The 24,862-nt window shown below is 34.8% G+C and overlaps 1 protein-coding gene across 1 annotated transcript; it reads right to left on the bottom strand.

Annotated features, from left to right (window-relative positions):
* Nucleotides 1–9,454: 9,454 nt before the first annotated feature.
* LOC131806853 (putative mediator of RNA polymerase II transcription subunit 26) lies at nt 9,455–22,231 on the bottom strand. Its single transcript, XM_059131650.1, has 3 exons — nt 21,001–22,231; nt 16,949–17,568; nt 9,455–9,583 (listed from the first exon to the last, which is right to left on the bottom strand). The coding sequence occupies exons 1-3, from the start codon at nt 22,004–22,006 to the stop codon at nt 9,455–9,457; spliced, it is 1,755 nt and encodes a 584-aa protein (XP_058987633.1). The 5' UTR covers nt 22,007–22,231.
* Between the last annotated feature and the right edge of the window lie 2,631 nt (nt 22,232–24,862).

Genomic DNA, 24,862 nt, shown 5'->3' with positions numbered 1-24,862 from the left:
CGAAATTCAGGTCATTAGGACGTATATTGGCCGAAATCGGTTGAAGATACATGGGAGGTATATGTAAATCTGATCCGAGTCTGGGTTCGTCCTTGGGCCAAACAAATATTGTTTGCAAAATTTAATTTTGTTTTCAAGAATATATGGACGGACGAACTGACATGCATAAATCGACTGAGAAAGTTATTCTATGAATATCCTTAAAAGTGACTATGGGTCTATCTCTTTTCCTTCGCCCTGTTACAAACAAATGCACAAAAACACCACTATTTGGTGTAGGGTATAAAAAAACTAAAAACAAGATCGTAATATCCTGTGCCACAGTGAGGTGTAAGGTATAACAAGTTCAAAAGTATTAGTCGGTTTTGCCGACAGATGTAGACTCTTAGCCAATGTCTATTTTTTTACATATATATTTTTTGGGGGAGTTTCTGACAGGATTGGTCAACATTGTCCATTTCGTATCTGAAATAAGTCAGAAGGAGTGGTCCGATATATTCCATCTTCATACCAGATCCTCTGTTGATAAAAATATTGAGATTTTTTCTTTTTGAAAGGAATCGGATGCTTATTCCAAATTTTGACCTGTTGTTGAGGAGGTATCAGTAGGAAACTGGAAAGGAATTGGTTGGCCGATTCGCAGTTTATGATCGTTTTGGTTATTCAAAGTGTTGACCCGTTATGGGGGAGTTACAAGAAGGAGTAGACCGATACATCCCATCTTCAAGTCAGATTTTTGTTAATAAAAATATTAGGATGTGCGAAATTGAATTCTTATATCGCATTTCACGACAGAGATAATAATTCAGAATTTTGACTCTTTGTGGGGAAGGTACTTGACGACCTCACGCACGACCTATGACAAATGCGAATATTGGGATTTGCAATATTTGAATGAAATTGGATATTTTTTTTAATTTCCTTTTTTGATGGATAAATTATATGGAAATGTTGACCCCTTGTGGGTGAGGTGTACATGGGTCCACTTGTCTACCTCCGAACACGATCTAATTTTTATAATAATATCCGACCAAATCGGATACTCTTTTCGAGAGTTTTAGTTCCAGCCTGACAGACACCAGCCAGCCGGCGGACGGGTCGACTCCAACAGTCCTGAAACGGATTTTTTCCAAATACAAATACAATTCAAAATATAAATCACACTAAAGCCGGAATATGCATTAAATAACGGTTATACCTTAAAATCACACGAAAAATCCCCAACTTTCGCTTTTATCTTACAACTCCATCTTCTAAAATTTTAAAACAAAATCTTTTAATTTACTCTTTGTCTTTGAAATATATTTCTGTAATCACATTAAATGTATTCCAGAATTATGTGGTATTTCCAGTAATTAGTTGCCCTTTTAGTTAAATTGATTAGAATCAATGTTTAGTCTTATTTCGTTTGAATAATATCCGGTAAGAAGATTTTAGGATGTTAGAGTTTATGCAACCAAATCTAATGTTTAAGTAAATTTTCTAAGAACTTCCGTAATTCACATCTTTCATGTAGTTAGACACAAATATGTGTGGATGTTGATTTGCATATATCTGTATACCTCGCACATATATATTTTATTAATGCACAATCGAAACCATGAGCATAACATGTTGACGAAGATGTTGCGGCACGAGAGTGGGCGTACTAATGGATGAATATTCATTATTTGTCTTGTGGAATTTAATTGGATACCTATAGTAGTCGTTGAAGCATAAACACAACGTCCAAAGTGATTCGCTGCGAATTATAATAATAAATTTGTTGATTCTGTGTGGAGGAGGGGTGGGAGTGAGTATAAATAATGTATGCACGCCAGGAAATTCTGCTTATGTATTTTTAACACCCACACCACCCCTCCACCCACAATTTAACCAAGATACCTTGTGTAGAGTATGGCAAACACATTCAACAAGATTCCTGTGGAGCGTTTATTCCATAGTCAGCGTGCTGGGTGTAAGGTTCACGGATATAGGAAAAAGTTATATTTTCTGCACTGCCAAGTCATGGTGTTTTTTTATAATTTAACAAAAGTAATAATATTTAAATAAAAAATGATACGAAATGAATCGAGTGATTTAAAGTCTGTAATTGACTTTTGAAAACAGGTGAGTGTGTCAGAGCTTGTGAAGTGCAAAAAATGATTTCATTAACAGTGTTTGAGTTTGAACTGTGAAGTTGGCCAATTTTGTTTGAGTCGGAGTTTAAGTCGAGGAAATTAACTCGGCTCTGATTACGATTAAAAATATTTAACATTTTTATAACCTACGCCACACTGTGGTACAGGGTATTATGTCTTTGTTCATTTGTTTGTAACATGGAGAAAAAATGAAATAAACCCATAGTTCATTTTAATGATCTTCCTAAAGTCGCATACTGAGTCGATGTTTCCAAGTCCGTCCGTCCATCTGTTTATGTATTTTTGTAAATAAAGAACAGGTCGCATTTATTTTCCGCATGTAATGAAATTTTCCACAAATCATTTGTTAGCCAAAGGACGAACCTTATTGAAACTTGTGCGCAATGTGTGCAATTTTCGCCCAAATATGATGTATCTAATAAAGCTCAGAAATACCACTGCCAGATTCAGATTTGGATATAGCTCTCATATACACCACATAGTGGTAAGAGTATTATGCCTTTGTTCATTTGTTTATAACATGCAGAAGGAAGCGAGATAGACCCATAGTTACTTTTTCAGGATCTTCAAAGAATCACTTTCTGAGTCGATTTATGCATGTCAGTCCGTTCATGTATTTTGGTGAACAAAATGCGGGTCGTACATATTATTCAATTGAGATTTGTTTGGCCCAAGGACGAACCCTTTTGAAATTGGTGAGAATCGGTTCAAATTTAGATATAGCTCCCGTACAGGGTGAGATGAAAAAACTTCAGCCAACTTCAGACTGCTGTCATTTCTAAGCCACTCGTCTGACAGCTGTTAAAATTATTCCAGTGACAGCTTATTATATTGTTTACAAGCGTACAAAAGCATTTTGGTGAGAATTTTCCAGAAAAAAAAAGTTATTCGTGATGGGAAACAAGCGTGATAGTGTGATATCTTTATATTTGGCTGGAAAACCACAAGTGGCTATCGTTGGGGAACTTCAGCATTTAAATGTGAATGAATCTTTTGTATCTCGTACCATCGCTCGTTAAGAAAACAGCAACATCAGTAGAAAAGATTCGAAAAGTAAAGAAGCGACTTGATCGAAACCCGCGTCGCAGTAGCCAAAAAATGGCTTGTGGGCTGAACATATCGCAATATTCCGCAAATATTGAAAAATGAGCTCGGGGTAAAGCCATTGAAATTTCAAAAAGTCCAAGAACATACCACGCAACAGAAGAAAAATAGGCTCAAAAGAACTAAAGAATTGCTTCGCTTGGCCGAAAGTGGTGAAGTGCGGAATTTGGTTTTCTCTGATGAGAAAACATTCGTTGTCCAGCAGTTTGTAAACAAACAAAATGATCCTGTTTACTTGCCAAAGAGGTCAGCTGAAAATGTGCACCTTCGTTTGGCCACCAGAACTCAAGCGCCGGCCATGGTGATTGTGTGTGGGCCGCCATAACAGCCAATTTTCGCTCTCCGCTCATATTAATCGACCGTGGCAGCAGAATAAATGCCGAATATTATGACGAAAATATTCTGGAGGGTGTATTAAAGCCTTGGGCACGCAATCATTGTGGCCGCAGACCTTGGACATTTCAACAGGACTCAGCACCATCGCACTCAGCACGCGCCACCCAAGAATGGTTACGAAATTTAGAATGGAGGTGGGGCTAGGGTCAGAATAGAAACCTATTTCTTTTGGAGATGATCGCATAATATTTAGGGGTCGAAATGGACCAAAAACTGAGAAAATGTCGGATTTTGCAGTAGCTATACAGGTTGCAATTATAGACCAATCGACGCGGAACTTCGCCTGTAGCTAGAGTTTAGGGCGGGGAAGAAGCCTACCAATTTGGGTGGTCATCGGATAATATTTAGCGGGTAAAATAGACCCTACTTTTTGTGTTGAAAAAATTCAAAATTTTTCATTAAACCGGGAATATTTTAAATCCCGGCGAAATCACAAAGCCATGACAAGGTTACTTTTGACCTTTACATTGATGTTAACATCCAACAAATCGGATATATAGCAAAATATGTGCGATATATGTCTATCAAAGAAGATATGCTTGAAAGATCTCTTATATGTCGAGAACGGCTGAACTGATTTCGACAGTTCTCATTAATTCAGAATGGCCTCTTGGCAGGAAAGAAACAACGTCTAAAAAATCGCATAAAAATATCTCTCTAAAGATGAAAATATTGGATTTGTAACATTTTCTCATATTTTTTCAATTTTCTCATATTTTTGGCATATTTTCATTTTGAATTAAACATTTGGTAATATTTCTACAGCTAACAAAACTAAGTAGTTAGGATATCAGGATATCATATACAGATTGCATTTATGGCCGATCCTAACGAAATTTTGCATGGGGATAAGATGAGGTTCAGAATAGATGCTCACTCTTTTTGGAGATGATCGCTATATATTTAGGGGTTGAAATGGACCAAAAAACTGCAAAATTGTCAGCAGGTCGTAATTATCGCCCGATCCTCACGCACATTTGAATGGGGGTTACCACACATTGTAAAAGCCAAGCAGATCCGGATGGCCATCCAAAAATATTCAATGTGTGAAATAGCTTACCAACTTTTGTAGACAAAATACGAAAATATTTATTCCAGCGACTTTTTGGAGAATTCATAAATGCAGAAAAGACTCACTTCTGTATATTTCGTTAACGCTGATTTCGTTGAAGAATATAGTCAAATGTCTGTATCTCATATAGATGCGTTTTAGTCAAAAACCGATAATAAATGTTAATCTTTTGCCACTTCTGAGAAGATTATAGATATTTGGGAAATATTGGTTCCAGATCTAGGAAGACCATTTACGTGCAACATCTACCAATAAATTGGAAATGAGCAAATTCGTTTAAGTTGCTATTATTCGATAATTAGAGAATGGAACCTGATGGTTTTCTTTTATTATTTGTCACAATATCTTGTGGAATTCTTTCGAGTATCGCGCCTATATAAACTGTATCGTTTATTATAGTGTTGTAGGGTATTCAACGGTCGGTCCCGCTCGACTGTAGCCTTTGCTTACTTGTTTTTTTTTTCTTTTTTTGTGATTTTGAATATAATCCTAATACTAAGCTTAATAACATTTAAAGAGATAAAAACAATAATATTTCGTAAAGGGTAATGGTAATGCTTCTACATAAATTTATTTTCAAATCGGCTTAGATACAAAAGTACATTCAATGTGTTACGATATCATTTTATTGCATTCAACTCCTTCTTAGATGAAACCACCTCCAAATCCTTTTTATCTAAGCTGTACAAATTTGTGACAAATTATGGCCTATTTTTCCATAATTTTTGAAAAAGTAAAGTACTAAGGTAGGCATTATTTTTCAATTCCCATTACGAATTAATATTTTAAATTTCTTGCAATTGAAATAAAATCCACTCAACAAATGTGCAGTTTGTTTGTTTTTGTAATTTCCTTTTCTATTTGGTTTTTATGCCTGCCGGACCATTATGGCTTAAAAAAATCATAAAATATCTGTTATTCAATAAACTTTGTCGTTTGCCAGTATTTATCTGAATTACATAAAAATAACTACAGCATAACTTTTTTGGAAAACTTTGCCAAAGCAACAGCTATCACCCAAAAGCCAATACAACAGACCAGAAACGACACAAAGTCCTCAAATAGCTAAAATGGAAATGTGTACAAATAATTTGTATGCTGTTCGTTTTTTTTTTTTTTTTTCGTTCCTCTCTTCTTTTTTTGTGCGAAGTTTCATGGGATGTTCACAACTTCAGTGGCAAAAAATTGATATTACGGATATACAACACGATGTCCGGCAAACATATGCATGGAAGTTTCTATTCCGAAACGGATGATGTGGTAAAAACAACTAGTGTGACTGAAATACAAAACTAAAGCAAACTATTTTCGAACGACAAAAAACTGCATTTTCAAATACAATTAAAAAGAGAAATTTGGTATAGGTTCAAGTGTTTGCGAAAAAAATAAATGTGTTATTTGTTATCAACTTGTTTAAGAACTCGAAATATTTCAACGGAGAACTTGGAAAAATTTAATAGTTTCATTATTGCTGTGACGTAAAGAATTTCGTATTTATTTAAAACTAAAAACACTCAGCCATTACGTGGCAGAGGGTATATATCACATATCACCAGAACATGCCTCGAAGTAATGGTTGTAGAAATAGGTCTCTTTGGACCAAATCCGTTTCAGGACATTTAAAGTCGATCTAGGGGTGTTCGCCCATCTGACTGTTTGATGCGCACGATAACTCTCGAGGAAAGTATTATTGCCATACCAAGATCGAGTTGGAAGATGGGCAATATCTCTCCACTCCTTCTGGTACCTCCCCCACAAAAGGCCAACATTTCCAAAGAAAATAATTTACCTCGTAGAATAGAGGAAGAATCATTCGATTTTCTGCAAACTTTGCAACTTCCAATAATTTTGTCATTGCTAGGTTAGGTATCGGCCTACTTCATCTCCCACAAAAGGTAAAAATTTGGAATAATTATAACTCTTATTAAATGTGAAATAAGGGTCCAATTGTCTTCAAATTTAACACATTCCAATATTTGTATTAACACAAGATCTGGTGTGGAGGTAGAATATATTGGTAAACTCCATCTGGTACTTCCCCCGCGTAAAACAGCACCCGAATCCTTTCAAAATCGACACATCTTAATATGTCTATCAACACAAGACCATGCACGAAGATGGAATATATCGGAACACTCGTTCTGGTACTTCCCCCAAAAAATTGTCAACATTTCTAATAATTATATCTGTCATAAAACGCAAAATGAGCATCCGATTCTTTTCAAATTTCACATATCCCAATATTTCTATCAACACAAAACCAGATGTGAAGATGGAAGGTATCGGACAACTACTTTTGGTACCTACCCCATATCGGGTTAAAATATTGATCAATTATGTCTCTCATAAAATGCAAAATAAACATCCGATTCTCTTCAAATCACATCCCAATACTTTTACTTAAATATTAAATATAATACTAATACAAGATCTGACGTGAAGATGAGAGATAATGCTCCACTACCTCTGGTACCTCCGCCACAAAGGGTTAACAATTTTCGATACTTACATCTCTCAAATCAAAACAAATCATCAAATAGCATCAAATCTTAGAAAAAGTTTAGATTTGTTCAAATTGGCCACCTTTGGCACGAATTTTGATATTTCGGCCCATTTCCAGGAGAAGCGCTTGCTTGAGGTGATCGACACTTTGGTATTTTTTAGTGCCAACTTTGCTTTCTGGAGATTTTGGTGGTATCCGGAGATTTTGGTGCCCTTGTGCGCTGGAAATGAAGCGAGGAACATCAATTTGTAATCAGTCTTGGGTGGCGCGTGCTGAGACCTGTTGGAATGTCCAAGGTCTGCGACCAAAATGTTTGCGTGCCCAAGGCTTTAATACACCTCCAAAATATTTTCGCGATAATATTCGGCATTTATTCTGATGCCACGGTCGATTAATACGAGTGGAGAGCGACCATCTGCTGTTATGGCGTCCTACACCATCACCATGGCCGTCGCTTGAGTTCTGGTGGCCAACCGAAGCTGCACATTTTCAGCTGACCCCTTTGGCAAGTTAACACGATCGTTTTGTTTGTTTACAAACTTCTGGACAACGTATGTTTTCTCATCGGAGAAAACCAAATTCGGCAGTTCACCACTTTCAGCCAAGCCAAGGAACTCTTTAGCTCTTTTGAGTCTATTTTCATACTGTTGCAGTGTAAGTTCTTGCACTTTTTGGAATTTCAATGGCTTTACCCCGACCTCATTTTTCAATATTTGCCGAATGGAATATTGCGATATTTTCAGCTTAGCCATTTTTCGGTCACTGCGACACGGGTTTCGATCAAGTCGCTTCTTTACTTTTCGAACCATTTCTGCTGATGTTGCTATTTTCTACCGGTATCACGGTAACGAGTGATGGTACGAGAAACAAAAGATTTATTCACATTTAAATGCTGGAGTGCTCTAACGATAGCCACTTGCGGTTTTCCAGCCAAATATAAAGAAATCACACTATCACGCTTGAATTGCATCACGAATAACTTTTTTTCTGGAAGGTTGATAGGTAATATGATCTACTTCAAATAAATTCCCAATATAAATTAATTTGTTACGGGAACTCTACTAAATGTGCTTGATGTGTATGGTATCATATAGTCGGCCCCGCCCCACTTTTTACTTTTTCTTATTGTTGTTTTTTTTTTTTTAATTTTTTAGTTCTGTAACAAAAATACTTACGAAACTGACCGAAAAAGCGATAGGATTCTTGCTATCGTTTTCAATAGAAATTGTCTAAATCACACCAAAATTGTATGCTTATTAGGAGGAATGTATACCTATTTTTTAGGCGTATTTTACAGGACTATATTCTTCAAGCTGTTTGTTTTATCATATTTCTTTATGAGAAGAATAAAAAAAATTTACAAAAAAATATAATATTAAAGCTTTTTGGAAATAGACAGGAGCCTGGGAAATTGGTAGGAAACCCTTATAAATAACGAGCAATTCGATTGAAATCATTTCTTATACAAAAATAGGCTGTTATTATTCAATTTCTGTAAATTTCTACCATTTTTACAAATCTCATTGCCTTAAAAAGTCTCATTAGAATTAAATTTTAACTTAGAAAAAAACTCATAATATTTGCACCTGTTTTAACAGGATTTAGAAAATTATTTACGACATGGAATCCTCTGATTCCAACCGCCTGAAGCTGACAAATCTCGGTGAACGAAATAAATGCGTTACTACCAGAGACCTGATATTGGCCTTCAAGTCTATGTAAGTCTGTATTTATTCTCTCCTTACTAATTTTCCTCCCTCTCTCTTTATCGCCCTCTCTATATATATGTATGACTTATTTTATAAGTTCCAAATTGCTGCCTTTGTGTAAATTAAATAAAGCATGGAAAATTCTTTTGAAATTGTTAAACGTCAACCCCCCAGCACTAAATATCTTTATAGCAGAAGAACAAATTAAATTCCTATTTTTAATATTAACAACAGACGCCAATGGCAGTAGGAACTTTTACAACTACATTTAACTTATGTTAATTAATGAAAAATTAAAGATGCTGATGATTTTCAAAACCCCGAAACAACAAAGACCACCGTGACTGGGTGGAAAACTGAATGCTTTAAGAGGAGGTGAAGCATGTCGAAATGAAAGGTTTTGATTTTTGCGTTGTCGTTGTTGGTATTGTCATTAACGATTGCCTTTTTCGTTCGACAGCAAACAATGTCTGTGAAAGGCAAGCCAACCAACCAACCAACACGACGACGACAACGACTGTAATGCGAATTACTGCTGCTGCTCTTTCAAAAGTACTTTGCAGCCTTTGAGCAGTGAACGGTAAACCGTAAACGAGGACGCTGTCAATTCGGAACGAACCAACAAACGAATGTATTCTACACAAATATTTGCAGTCGGCTAAAGAAATAAACATTTTTCGCACTTAAATAAATGTAAATATTTATTTTATGTAAATTTAAAGAGTTTTTGGTATTCCTTTGGAACGAACTACTGCTCCGCCACCACTCTAGTAGGACTTTTAACATTTTTAATCGGAATGGTAAAACGAATTGGCCATGTCATTTGTCAGGCTGACGGGCAAACGATTACCAACGGCGCGCGCTCCTAGCCTACGTTACACTTAAGATGTTATTTATTCACAAATACCAGAACTGGTTGAATTTCGAATGGGCTTCCATTGAAGTGTTCGGATAAATGTGTTTATTTTGCGCTGAATGCCAAATGAAGTTATTGACTTTCGTTTTTAACACAGCGCCAAGCATATTTTCTTATACATCGGGGAATTATTTAAAATATGTAAGGATTCCCACAGCGCGTTATGCTGCGTCTTTTTAAGCTTAACACGAACTTAATTAAACAAACAATAAAAATAAATGGGACTTGGTTTTTTTTTCTTTCTTGAAGATATTTGTGTGTGTGTGTGTGTGCGTTGATTGTGTGAAATATGGAAAAAATAAATGTGCTACTATAAATAACGAGCCACGATTCTGTGGAAAACAGATTTATCCCATAAATATATGCAGGTTCTAAAATTTGAAATTAAGAAAATTAAAATATTTAAATTAATAATTTCACAACTGATTTCCATAACCATATTTATACCCTACAACACTATGTGTTGGGGGTATTATAAGTTTAATTGGCCCAGAATTTATGTAACACCTCGAAATATTGGTTTCCCATATAGGAAAGTATATATGGATCTTCCTAGCTCGCCGAGCTGAGTCGATCTAGCTATGTATGTCCGTCTGTCCATGTTAATTTTTAATCACGCTACAGGTCGCAATTATGGCCCGATCCTTACGAAATTTAGAATGGAGGTGGGGTTGGGGTCAGAATAGAAGCCTATTTCTTTTGGAGATGATCGCCAAATGTTCAGGGGTTAAAATGGACCAAATACTGAAAAAATTTCGGATTTTGCAGTAGCTATACAGGTCGCAATTATAGACCAATTGACGCGGAATTTCGTATGTAGCTAGAGTTTAGGGCGGGGAAGAAGCCTACCAATTTGGGTGGTCATTTGATAATATTTAGCGGGTAAAATAGACCATATATTTTGTGTTGAAAAAATTCAATTTTTTTCAGTAAACCGTGATTTTTTTAAATCCTGGCGAAATCACAAAGTCATGACAAGGTTACTTCTGACCTTTACATTGACGTTAACATCCAACAAATCGGATATATAGCAAAATATGTGCGATATATATGTCTATCAAAGAAGATGTGCTTGAAAGATGTCTTATATGTCGAGAACGGCTGAACTGATTTCGACATTTCTCATTAATTCAGAATGGCCTCTTGGCAGGAAAGAAAAAACGTCTAAAAAAATCGCATTAGAATATCTCTCTATCTCATGCACATTTGAATTAGGGTTACCGCACATTGCAAAAGCCAAGCAGTTTCTGATGGCCGTTCAAAAATATTCAATGTGTGAAATAGTTTGCTAACTTTTGTAGACAAAATACGAAAATGTCCATTCCAGCGACTTTTTGGAGAATTCACAAATGCAGGAAAGACGCACTTCTGACTATTTCGTTAACGCTGATTTCGTTGAAGAATATAGTCAAATGTCTGCATCTCATATAGATGCGTTTTAGTCAAAAACCTATAATAAATGTTAATCATTTGCCACTTCTGAGAGATTATAGGTCTTTGGGAAATATTGGTTCCAGATCTAGGAAGACCATTTACGTGCAACATCTACCAATAAATTGGAAATGAGCAAATTCGTTTAAGTTGCTATTATTCGAAAATTAGAGAACGAAACAAATCGGACGAATACATATATGGGAGCTTGAGCCCTTTGTGGGCGTGGTACCAGATATATCACATCTTCACTGCAGATTTTGTGTTAGTAGAAATAATGGGATCTGTTAAATTTGAAGAGAACTGGATGCTTATTTCGGATATTATGCTCGTTTTGGTTATTCAACATTTGGACACTTTGCGGGGGCGGTATCAGAAAGAATATTCCAATCTCTACCATCTATATAAAAGACCTTGTGTTGGTAGAAATATAAGAATGTGGCAATGTTTTATGGAATCGGATATTAATTTTGCGCTTTTTGAGCTTCTTGGATATTCAAAATATTGATCGTTTGTGGGGAGGTACCAAAGGAGTGGACCAATATATTCCATCTTCACAGCAGATCTTGCGTTAGTAGAAATAATGGGATATGTGTAATATGAAGAGAACCGGATGCTTTTTTTTGGATTTTATAATCGTTTTGGTTATTCAATATTTGGAACCTTTGTGGGGGCGATATCAGAAGGAATGTTCCGATTTCCGCCATCTGTATAACATACCTTGTGCTGATAGAAATATTGGGATGTGGTAAGTTTGATTGGAATTGGATATTAATTTCGCGTTTTATGAGCTTCTTGAAAACTTTGACCCTTTGTGAGGGAGGTACCAAAGGAGTCAGCGGATATATTCCATCTTCACACCAGATTTTGGGTTGATAATAATATTGTGATGTGTTTAATCTGAAGACAATCGGACTCTTATGTCACATTTTATAAGAGTTATCATTATTCGAAATTTAGACCTTCTGTGGGGGAAGTACCAGCAGGAGTGGACCGATATTGTCTGTTTTCGTGCTTGACCCCGCATTGATGCAAATATTGATATTTGCAAAGTTGGAGCAAAATCGGATCATCCTTTATCTTTCTGTACAATAAACTATTCTCCTTTAAAATTTCGACCTTTTGTGGAGGAGGTACCTGAAGGATTTGACCGATGTTGCCCATCTCCGAACTCGATCTAAATTCGATGTACCAAATCGAATACTCCCTTTGATAATTATCGTGCGCCAAACAGACGGACGGACACCCATACATCGACTCCAAATGTCCTGAAACAGATTTGGTGCAAAAAGAGACCGAGGGTCTAAAGCCGTTATTTCGAAGAGACACGTTTTGACCATATCAAAACCGTATCAAAACTTTGTGGTCATATGGCTGAGGGCACAAAAAAGTTAGTGGTATAAAAAAGCATAGTTTGTACCATTTTAGAGAAATCAATAAACAGCTCTTTTTTGAAAGATTTCCACCAATAGTGACTCAAAAAAGAAGTATCAAAATGCCAATACGTTAGTTCGTACCTCTCTAGTTAAGTCTAAACTTTTGTAAAATTAAATTTAGCAGCATATTCCCAACTACATACCTCAGGCATAGCATTTTTTTTAAATTTTAGCTCTAAATGTGCGGTTTTAACAAATTATTAGTACTTTTTTTACCAATTGGTACTTTTTCCAAAAATACTACTACAAGAATTCTAGATCTTACGAAAGAATTACAACTCTTAATCATTTTTACGTTTAAATTTCCAAAAAAAAAAAAAAAAAAAAAAAAAAAAAACAGTAAAGAAAGTCCTAAAGTCGGGCGGGGCCGATTTTATGATACCCTACACCACTTTGCTAATTTAGTTAAGCTCCACATAACAATTAAAAGTTTTTATGGGAGAATTCAATCATACACGCTATGATTATAATTATAATTTACAATTCAAAGGACTAAATATGCCAAAGCATTTGTATCTTTTAAATTCGGACTTGTATTGCCCATTTGGTGCAAAATTAATTTGAAATCAGATAAAGATATATATGGGAGATATATCCAAATCTGAACCGATCTCGATAAAATTTAGTAAAGATGTTTCTAAGCTGAATTTTAAATATTTCCCTGAATATCGTTGTTAGGGAGTGCATATTACGGCTGTGGGTAAAAAATACAACAAATCGGATGAACAATATATATGGAAGCTATAGCGAACCGATCTTCACCAAATTTGGCATACTAGCTTCTAGACTCAATTCGGTCGTATGTGCCAAATTCCATCGCATTTAGGCAAATATTAGACGTTTGGTGCACAATAAAAGGTAAATCGGACGAAGTTATATATGGGTGCTATATCCAAATCTGAACCGATCTCTATAAAATTTAGCAAAGGTATTTCTGAGCTGCATTTGAATTAATTCCCCAAATACTGTTGTTACAGAGTGCATATTACGGCTGAGGAGGACAAAAATAACAAATCGGATGAACAATATATATGGGAGCTATAGCTATATCTGAACCGATATCGATCAAATTTGGCATACTTATTTTCAGGCCTAATTTGGTTGTATGTGCAAAATTCCATACTATTCGGGCTGATATTACACGTTTGGTGCACAATAAAAAGCAAATCGGACGAAGATATATATGGGAGCTATATCTAAATTTTTACCGATTATCTCCAATTTCAATAGGGTTCGTCCTTGGGCCAAAAAAATGTTGTTTGCAAAATTTCATCTCAATCGGATAATAAAATTCGATCTGCATTTTGTTCACAAAAATACATGGACAGACGGACTGACATGCATAAATCAACTCAGAAAGTGATTCTATGCAGATCATCAAAAGGAACTATGGGTCTATCTCGTTTCCTTTAACCTGTTACAAACAAATGCACAAAGACATAATACCCTGACCACCTTGTGGTGTAGGGTATAACTATGGGTCTATCTCGTTTCCTTTTGCCTGTTACAAACAAATGCACAAAGACATAATACCCTGACCACCTTGTGGTGTAGGGTATAAAAACACTTCTTGAATTTCTTTTACCAACAGTGCCATAGACGGAAAATATCCAGGTATTTAATCGGAGCGTGGCTGAGGCAATCAATCACTCATCTTTTACGTCTCTATATGCATGGATTATTTCGCTTTATTGTATCCCTTCTTGTATGTGCAATAGAAAAAAATTAATTTCAACCATATAATTTTCTGCCTTAGACATAGCCGGTCTTACTTATGTATAATAAACAGCTACGAATCATTAATTTAATTCAACTACAAAATATTCAAAGCAAAGCCAAAAAAGCAAATACCATATTTTAACGACCTTACAATGCGTTGCCTTTGTTTTCACATTCCCGCTTTGCTGCCAAACATAAATTATATCCTTTTACAAGAAAAGCCTTTTAAAACAAATATCAACACAACGTACAACACCAACGCGGATACCACTTTGTTAAACGACAATACTCTCCTGACGAAACATACAGGAAGAAATTTATATGCCAACGAAATATGTTTATAATTATACATAAATAAATTGTAGCCTTGTGGGACCATGTCACTGGTAACCTTCAATTATTGCTTTTATTAATTTATAGTTGTTAAACAAAATATGTCTATCGAAGCACACATATACCCATCAATTCGAAATCGATAAGCTAATAATGTATCTGTGGGCAAAAGCCTAGTCATTGTTTGGTCAACAAATAGTTAATATTAAAATACGTGTTCATACAGTTATACCGTTTTTCGAATATATATTATATAAATATGGGTTTTCTATGTGGGACACCAGAAATAAATACATAAAGAAAGAAGGGGATGAATAATTTGTTTTGTTGTCTCACATATTGTCGGAAATAATATGAAATGAAAACGACTTCAAATTCGAAGGGTCTGATAGAAAATGTCAAGAAATATATATATTAGCCGATGCAGAGGATTAATACTTCTGCAACCCAAAAATTGAGCAAAACAGGTAGTAGACTCATATTGCATTTTTTGAAGCGATTGACAGGGCATCTTTCTGCCGATTTCCCCTTTTCTCTCTTTTCTCCAACTTTCTCTCTTCAAATGAGTTCATTTATAGGGTATCTTCAGTGACGAGGCCTATTTCCATCTTGATGGCTTCGTCAGTAGCCAGAATTTCGCATTTGAGGCGAGGAAAATCCTCGAATGATTCACGAGAATCGATTGCATCCTCAACGTGTCACGGTGTGGTGTGGGTCAAGTGTAAATGATAACCAGTTGTTTCTTGTCTAGAAATGAAGAAATGAACGTGAAGGGCATGTGGCTTCAATAAGACGGCGTCACATGTCATACAGCCAGAGAAAAAATTAAACTACAGCATCAGTCATTTCCCGGTCATGTTATTTCGCATTTTGAAGACCTGAAGTGGCCGCCTAGATCGTGCGATTTAACGCCTTTCGATTTTTATACCCTCCACCATAGTACCATTTGTAACACGGAATGACAGACCCCACAAAGTATAAATTTTAATCATTCTTAATAGTATTATATTTTTTAAAAACTAAAGTGAGTTTCCTCCCTTTGGCGAAACTCGCGTTAAAAAATAACACGTCAATTAAAGTTTGCTGCTGGAATGGAACTAAATCTTTATTTGTGAATGAGTGCAATATACATAATTGTTTATTTTAATTCTAGATACATCGTATGATTATTTATTGGTCTTTTGATTCGATCGTATGATTTGAAATACGATCGATTGTGTGATTTGCAAGAAGGGTGTGGCTTTTTTTCTAAATGACAGATGGTACGATAATTGTAATATGAATACGATAATTGTAATATGAATATATTGCCAAGTCATTGGAAAGGCATTTTGGTTTGGGTTATAACACCCCCGGACGAAGACTCTTTCCCGTGTTCCAAAGGAGCTGAGGGGAAGGGCATAGTTACTTTTACTTTTACTGTGCTTGATCTATATTTTACATACAGATACAATGCTATAATAAGTATAATTACAGCTGTCAAGACTATTACTGTGTAATTAGTTACTTTCTGTTCAAATTTTATTTCTGATATGAATTCGGTATTTTTAATATGATGATACTGTATTTCCTCTAAAGAATCATATGAATCATTTATCATATGTATGTCTCTGTAGGGATTTGGAATTATTAACATGTTTTGAAACATTACTTTATTGTACCATTTGTCCAATTTTACTTTGCAATTTTCTATGATCAGCATGTGATTTCCAGATAATTTTAATGGGTATTTGTTACATGTATGATTAACAATTTGATTAGTATTTATAGCAATTATAATATTTAAGCCAATTTCGACAACTTTTGGTTTAGTATTTTGTATATAATGACATTTCATGAGCTTATAATTAAACAGATTGGATATACAATCATCCTCAACTTCCCTTAGATTTGGTGTTTCATTAACATCATAATAAATTTTATTATCTTTTGTGATATACAATTTTTCTGCAATATTAATTTGCATTTTTTCTTTATTAGGTATTGGTTGAATATATACTTCTTGGAATATTTTAGGATTATATTGGGGTACTTTTAAGACAAATACTATATTATTTTTGTAAAGGGCTAAATTCATCTTAATTTCTTTCATTTTATCTATGGTTATATTATATATTCTAATTTCTTCATCACTCAGGATATCTCGAGTGAGAATATTTAATTTGGAAGCCAAGATTAGGTCTCTTACTTTATCTAATAATTTGCCCATATGATCAATTTGGTATTTAAGACGGTAAACTTTATCAGCTTTTGCTGTGTTATCTTTAATTGATTTAACGTTTGACATGCTCTTAATCAACAGTTTTGTTTGGTCATTATATAATTTTGTTAAGTTAGCTAGTTGATTGTCAAATTGTGTATTTATGTGTATTTGATTATTAGTTTGCGTTATTATATTATGTTCATTCTTCTCCAAATTTTGCAGTTGTCTTTCAATCTCTTCTCTATCATTATTATCCATTGTACCATATAGATATTTTAATCCTGTACCAAAAAGATTAATTAAACCTCTTCTATTTCTAGCTTGATGGGGAATTATACTTTTAAGTCGTAAATGTATGTGCTCGATTTCATGCGATAAAAATGAATCATTAATATGCGAAACTTCCTCTCCCAATTCATTCAAAAAATCCATATATTTTGTGGTGTTAAATATGTGAAGAATTTTAATATAGTCATCTATTAACATTTTGTCATTAAGTTGTATCATTGCATATCCGTTGCCTTTATTCAAATCGACTACCTCGAGCTTCTGCGCTACCACTGGGGATATCATCAAGAAAATCGCCAGCAAGGACTTCCAGAGACCTGGAAAGACATTTCCTTTTAATGAACTGGTCTTTATGAAGTATTGTATTTCGGTTATCTAATTTATATTTTTTGTCATTAATTTTCCGTGTAGTCAACTGTTTTATTTTAGTCTCGGTCTTATGAGGGATTGCTGTTCTTCCAAATTTAGGATTAATATCTTCATCCTTTCTTTCTTTATTTCTGTATTTTAACATCTTTTCCTTTGCTGTTTCAATTTCATTATAAACTTTTTCCATATGAATATCTGAGTTATAAAAATGAAGGTCAATGGGTTTCTGTTTCGTAGAAAGATGTAAACTATTGTTGTATGCCTGTAATGCCTGCAAAGGTAAATCATAGTTGTATGCTACATCATTATTTTCCTCCCTAATTTTTAATATTCTAATATTCTCATTTAAACTGCTATGAAAACGTTCAATGTCCGAATTACCAGTATGTCTATGAGGTGTTGTAAAGTGATACTGAATATCATTATCTTCAAGGTGTCCCGTAAATACTGGATTAGAAAACGTCGGGTCATTATCCATAGTAATCTTTTGGGGTTTCTTCATGATGAGGAACAATTTATTTACAGCTTTTATAGCCTGTAATGGTGTTTTGTCAGATAATTCTTCCATTGCTGCATATTTTGTAAATTTGTCAATCATGGTCAAATAAAATATTTGGTTATTAAGATACCAAATATCCAAGTGGTAATGAACATAAGGTCCATGTGGTGTTTCCGTTTTTTCGAATGGTAATTTGACGGGGTTTCTTTCTATTTTGAAATTACATATAACGCAGTTATTTATAATTTTAACAATTTCCTTTTTCATATTCGGATAATAGTATTTCCTTTTTAATTCAATATATGTTTTATCTATTCCTGGATGATTGTTTTCAAATCGGTGGTGTCTATTTATGATTTCTAGGAGTTCTTCGTATCTAACATCTTGCAGAAATTTAGTTGTTAATATGATTTCAAATTGTTTTGTATTTAAAGGATTATCTTTTGTGGTTTTATATTTTTCCTGTAATTTCAATAAAATTTCCGTATCCTCACAATACAATGCTGAAAGATTATTTTCCATGGCTTCATTCAATATTCGTGATATTAATTCGTCGTCGAATGTTTCATAAGCGTATATTTTCCTATTCCTATCATATATCCGTTCATGTGTCGTCTTATTGTCCTTGGAATTGTCAATTTTTATTTGGTTCTTGTAGTGCTGAAGAGGTTTCTCTGATATCTTAAAGAAATTATGGCCATCTTCGTCAGCACTGTGTATTGTAGAAGTAGGTGAAGGTGGTCTTTTCTTTAAATGTTCATCCAAATGTTTCCTAAGCAGATTCTTCTTACTAAACATTTTATTACATATCTCACATTTATGTTTTCTTTTAGCTGTGATTGCATTAACTTCTCTAATTCTTGAGAGAGCATCAGCTACTTTATTATTCTTTCCTTCTACATGTTTGATGTCAAATTCGTATTCATTTAACCTTATTTTCCAACGGATTAGTTTGGAATTAGGGTCCTTAAGATTTGCCAGCCATATAAGGGGTTTATGATCGGTTCTTAGTTCGAATTTCCTACCGTAAAGATAATGTCTGAATTGCTTAACTGCCCAAACAATTGCAAGTAATTCTTTTTCAACTGTGGAATAATTAATCTCATGACGGTTTAAAGTGCGTGAAGCAAACGCTATTGGTCCATTGCTTTGTGACAGGACGGCTCCTAATGCATAATTACTAGCATCGGTAGTCAGAGTAAAACTCTTTTCAAAATCCGGGTATTGAAGTACCATATCGGACATCAGAATCTGTTGTAACTTCTTAAATGCTTGTACATAGTCAGCATCTTCAGTATTAATTATTGCATCTTTTTTAAGTCTCATGGTCAAGGGTTTTGCAATTTTTGCATAACTTGGGATAAACTTTCTGTAATAACCCGTTAATCCCAGAAAACTTTGTATTTCCTTAACATCTTTTGGTATGGGGAACTCCTTAATACATCTTATTTTATTCGGGTTTGGTTTTATCCCATTATTAGTCACTACATGTCCTAAAAATTCAGTCTCTTTTTTCAAGAAGTCTGATTTATTTAAGGATACTTTTAGATTTGCAACTTCTAATGTTTTCAAAACTTTTCCCAAGTTTTCCATATGCTCCTGTAATGAAGTCGAAAATACTAAAATATCATCCATGTATACCACACATATCCTGTTTATATGCTCTCTGAGCACGTTGTTCATCATTCGCTGAAAAGTTGCCGGAGCATTCTTTAGACCGAATGGCATTCTTATAAATTCATAATGTCCATTTGTTGTAGAGAATGCTGTTTTTTCCCTATCTTTTGGATCTACCTCAATCTGATAAAATCCCTTTGTTAAGTCCAATGTTGTGAAATAGTTAGCTCGACCTAGTTTATCTAGTATGTCGTCAATTACTGGTATTGGATATCTATCATCTTCAGTGATAGCATTCAATTTTCTATAGTCTATAACAATTCTCCATTCCTTGTTTCCTACTTTATCTTCCTTCTTGGGTACTACCCAGATAGGAGAATTATATGGAGATGAACTATGCTTTATTATACCTTGTTCTAGCATTTCATTCATTTGTCGATCTACCTCTTCAGTATGTATTGCTGGATACCTATATGATTTCGTATATACAGGGCCATGATCTCCTGTTTCTATCTTGTGCTTTATCTCATTGGTAAAGGTCAGATCATCTCCCGGATGGTAAAAGGCATTTTCATATTTAGTTATTAATCTTTGGAGCTCTGATTTTTCTTCTGTATTTAGGTGGTCTGTCCTTAGCTGCTCAGTAATTCCTAGTATGTTAATATGATGGAGTTCTGGCAATGTTTGTAGTGAAAATTCGTCATCTTCAGAATCTCCTTCAAAATATATCCTGAACTTTTGACCGTTAATACTTACTTCTTTTTTCCTATAATCAATTACAGAACAATTTTCTTGTAATGTTTGGTTGCCTAATATTCCATCGAAGAATTTGTGAAAGGTATACACCCTAAATGTTGTACCTGAATTAAGGGGAATCTTAATAGAATTTTTTGGAAAATGGGCATTGCGGTCAACCGTAATGACACCTGCTGCAGTTTTAATGTATATTGGAGTGTGAGAATTTTTTATATACTGTGGAGGACAATGATCTTTACATATTAGATTTTCTGTGGAACCCGTGTCAATTAATAATCTTGTTTTCCTTGATCTTCCTTTGAGTATGATATAGGGAAGTCCGGTGGCTCCTTGTAAGGAACTAACCGAAAATTTTCCGCTTTGGCTTCAAAATTTTCATTAGTACCATACTCATATTCAGAACTGTATTGATCTTCTTTATTATCCTGATATACACTGTCTTGATACAAATCATCTTGATACATTTCGCTTATCTCTATTTTATTGTTAATACCTTCTAAATTCTTACATGATTTCTGCTCCTGGTGGTGTGTCTGCCTTTTTGATTGTTGAGATGCATCAACATCCATTGATTCATGCTTTTGTTGATATGATGTTGGAGGCTGTTGTCTGATTTGTGGTTGCTGAGGCTTGTAGTAAGGTTGTTGCGATCCATGTTGCTGGAAATTTGGTTGTACAATTCTCGGCTGCCAATGTTGTTGTTGTTGGTAATGTGGCTGCATTATCCTTGGTTGCCAATGTTGCTGTTGTTGGTAATGTGGCTGCATTATTTTTGGTTGCCAATGTTGTTGTTGTTGTTGGTAATGTGGCTGCATTATCGTTGGTTGCCAATGTTGCTGTTGTTGGTAATGTGGCTGCATTATTTTTGGTTGCCAATGTTGTTGTTGGGGACTTGGTTGTGGTTTGTCCTTCTTCTTTTCGTTGTTCAGGAATCCCGCAGAGTTCAATTCATGCAAAGCTTCCTCCATACTTTGTGGTTTTAATGCGCATAATACAGTCCTCATATGGATTGGAAGACGTGTTATAAAAGTCTTCAGACCAGTTTGGATATTCCTATCGACTTCATCCAATCGATTCTCCTGACCACATTTTTGGTTAAGAATTGCTAGTTTGTGTTGGATGTGGTTGTAGAAATCCATAGTATCTCCTTTATACTGCGCTGCTCTCAGTTCCTGATATAATTGGTCCACAGTGGCAAAGCCACCAAAGTTGGTATTTAGCATCGCTTTTATGTCAGTCCAAAGGGTCAAATGGGGATGAACCTCCATTGCTCTTCTGGCGTTTCCAGTTAGTTTTGATTTTACGATGTTCATACACATTCTTTGAGCTTGTTCGTTGTATAACATTAATGTAGGAATTATGTCATCTACATTTGTTATGAATGTTGTGAGGTCTTCCTTCTTCCCATCAAATTCCCTTAATTTTTCAATATATGTAAGGGGATTGATGTCTAGCGTACGTAATTGTATGTTGTTTTGCGCTGGGTTAAGGGCTGGTTGATTTGCGTTATTCATTTTGTTTCAATTTTTTTATAATCTTATTAATGTTCCAAATTTCACTTCGTTGCTATTTTTTGGCTATTTGTAAGTCTTTTAATGTTTTTTAGTTTTCCTCTAATGTTTTACCACTTTCACTTTTTAAGTTTCGTAATTATTTCTTATATTGTAATTATTTGCTTTTTTAAATTTGTAACAATTTGTTAATCTTAAAAATTTATTTCTCTCTTATTAGGATGTGATGTCCACTTTTAACTTTTCCTAGTTTTCTTGTTTAACGTAATTTTGTTAACTTGTTTCTTTTTTACTATTCACTAAAATGTTTCTTTAATCACTAAGTTTATTGTCCCTTTCCGGAGGACTTATCCTTTTACGTAGGATTTCGTTTCACGGACTACCAAACGGTCATGGTATCCTACCGACTGCGCCAATTTTAATCATTCTTAATAGTATTATATTTTTTAAAAACTAAAGTGAGTTTCCTCCCTTTGGCGAAACTCGCGTTAAAAAATAACACGTCAATTAAAGTTTGCTGCTGGAATGGAACTAAATCTTTATTTGTGAATGAGTGCAATATACATAATTGTTTATTTTAATTCTAGATACATCGTATGATTATTTATTGGTCTTTTGATTCGATCGTATGATTTGAAATACGATCGATTGTGTGATTTGCAAGAAGGGTGTGGCTTTTTTTCTAAATGACAGATGGTACGATAATTGTAATATGAATACGATAATTGTAATATGAATATATTGCCAAGTCATTGGAAAGGCATTTTGGTTTGGGTTATAACATATATATATTCTTGATCAGCATAAAATTCTATGTCGATTTAGCGATGTCCGTCCGTCTGTCCGTCTGTGGAAATCACTCTAGCTTCGGAACGAATTGAAGTAGATTGATAAAATTTTACTCAAATGTATATTATGTCTGCAGGACTTTTGGTATTGAAAATGGGCTATGTAGGTCCACGTTTTGGTATAGCCTCCATATAGCGGTACCTCTCGATATTCGGTATTTGAGTAGTTTTGGCGACATTTTTCACCGGAATTGTTTCAAATTTGGTATTTGAAGTTCGTAATGTATACTACAGCCTAAGACAGAAAATTTTCTGTGCATGCCCACGTCTTCGTATAGCCCCCTTATAACGGTACCTCCCGATATTCGGTATTTTATTAATTTTAGCGACATTTTTCACCGGAATTGTTTCAAATTTGGCATTTGAAGTTCGTAATGGATACTACAGCCTAAGACAGAAAATTGTCTGTGCAGGTCCACATCTTCGTATAGCCCCCATATAACGGTTCCTCCCGATATTGGGTATTTGAATAATTTTAGCGACATGTTTCAAATTTGGTATTTGAAGTTCGTAATGTATACTACAGCCTAAGACTGAAAATTTTCTGTGCAGGCCCACGTCTTCCTATAGCCCCTTTATAACGGCACCTTCCGATATTCGGTATTTTAATGATTTTAGCGACATTTTTCACCGGAATTGTTTCAAATTTTGCATTTGAAGTTCGTAATGGATACTACAGCTTAAGACATACAATTTTCTGTGCAGGTCCACGTCTTCGTATAGCCCCCATATAACGGTACCTCCCGACATTCGGTATATTAATCATTTGGCATTTGAAGTTCGTAATGTAAACTACAACCTAAGACTGAAAATTGTCTGTGCAGGTCCTCGTCTTCGTATAGCCCCCATATAACGGTACCTCCCGATATTCGCTATTTTTATGATTTTATCAACATTATTACCGATGTTTTTTTAAGTTTCGCATTTGAATATGGTAATGGCTTATGACAAACAATGCTTATGTAGGTCCACGTCGTTTAAACCCTAGACGGCTATATTGGGTATTTTTAAGATTTAAACAGAATTTTTAACAGATTTTATTGTTTTTGAGAATTGCCAAATACGTTCCAAATGGTGGAGTATATTGAAAGTTCGACCAGGTCGACCTTCCAGCTTTTTTACATGTTTGCTTTGTGGTTTTTTGAAACCGATGGATTAGGCGAATAAGTCGACAACTCAAGCCTTTAAAGACGAAATTGGACGCTGTATAATTGAAATGCCGCAACATTTATGTAAAGCGGCGGTCAAATGGCCAATATAAGTCCAAATGACCTCGCCCTTACTTCCGTAATATGCACTACACAACAGTGGTATTTGGTACCAGATAACTTATCGGGTTAATGTAACCACTGTCAAGATCGTATCAGATTTGGATATAGCTCCCATATATATCTTAATCCGAGTTCAGGTTTATTGCGTACCAGATGGTTTATACCAGCACAAATGGACTGCATTTTGGAACTTGCGGCGGAATTCGGCCTAGTTGCGAGTACTTAAAACTTTGTTAAAATCAGTTCAGGTATAAGTCCCATATATATGCTTAATCCGATTTGATGCTTAAGTCCCTCACATGCGTACAATGTACACAACAGCAATGAGAATACCTCTGCCAAGTTTTATTGAGATAGGTTCAGATCCATCCGATTTTACGGTTATTCTTCACCATGTATGTAGTCAGCCCAAATTGGTAGATTTGTTATTTTTCAACCGAATTTGTCCATTTGGCGAAACTCGGTCCGGTATATCTATTGCTCCAATAAATTGTTTTTAATGTAATCCTTATCGAAGTCATATCATGCATGTTGTTTTGTACTAGACGTAAAAAATCCTCCGTCAAATTTGTTGAAAATCAATTCAAAGTTGGATATAAATCCCAAGTTTTGACTTCTCTAAAACCGTGATACCCATTTAGATAAGGTTCATAGTTGATAGATGATTCAAATCAATTTCCAATACAAACTTTTTTTTTTTTGTTAAGGAAGCTCTGTTAAATACGCATAGTTATGTAGGG

This window comes from Musca domestica, unplaced genomic scaffold, assembly GCF_030504385.1.
Source record: "Musca domestica strain aabys unplaced genomic scaffold, Musca_domestica.polishedcontigs.V.1.1 9, whole genome shotgun sequence".
Lineage (NCBI taxonomy): Eukaryota > Metazoa > Arthropoda > Insecta > Diptera > Muscidae > Musca > Musca domestica.
The sequence above is the reverse complement of the archived record's forward strand: the minus strand, read 5'-3'. Positions and strand labels throughout refer to the sequence as shown.

What these genes read in the sequence shown, in the direction of transcription:
- LOC131806853 (XM_059131650.1), bottom strand. Translation starts at nt 22,006, where the DNA reads ATGAATAACGCAAATCAACCAGCCCTTAACCCAGCGCAAAACAACATA. An exon ending in CCACCAGGAGCAGAAATCAT is followed by an intron (nt 17,569 to 21,000) that starts GTAAGAATTTAG and finishes ATGTCTTTCCAG; the next exon opens with GTCTCTGGAAGTCCTTGCTG. An exon ending in TGGGCAAATTATTAGATAAA is followed by an intron (nt 9,584 to 16,948) that starts GTAAGAGACCTA and finishes TTATTTCTTTAG; the next exon opens with CCGACTGCAAATATTTGTGT.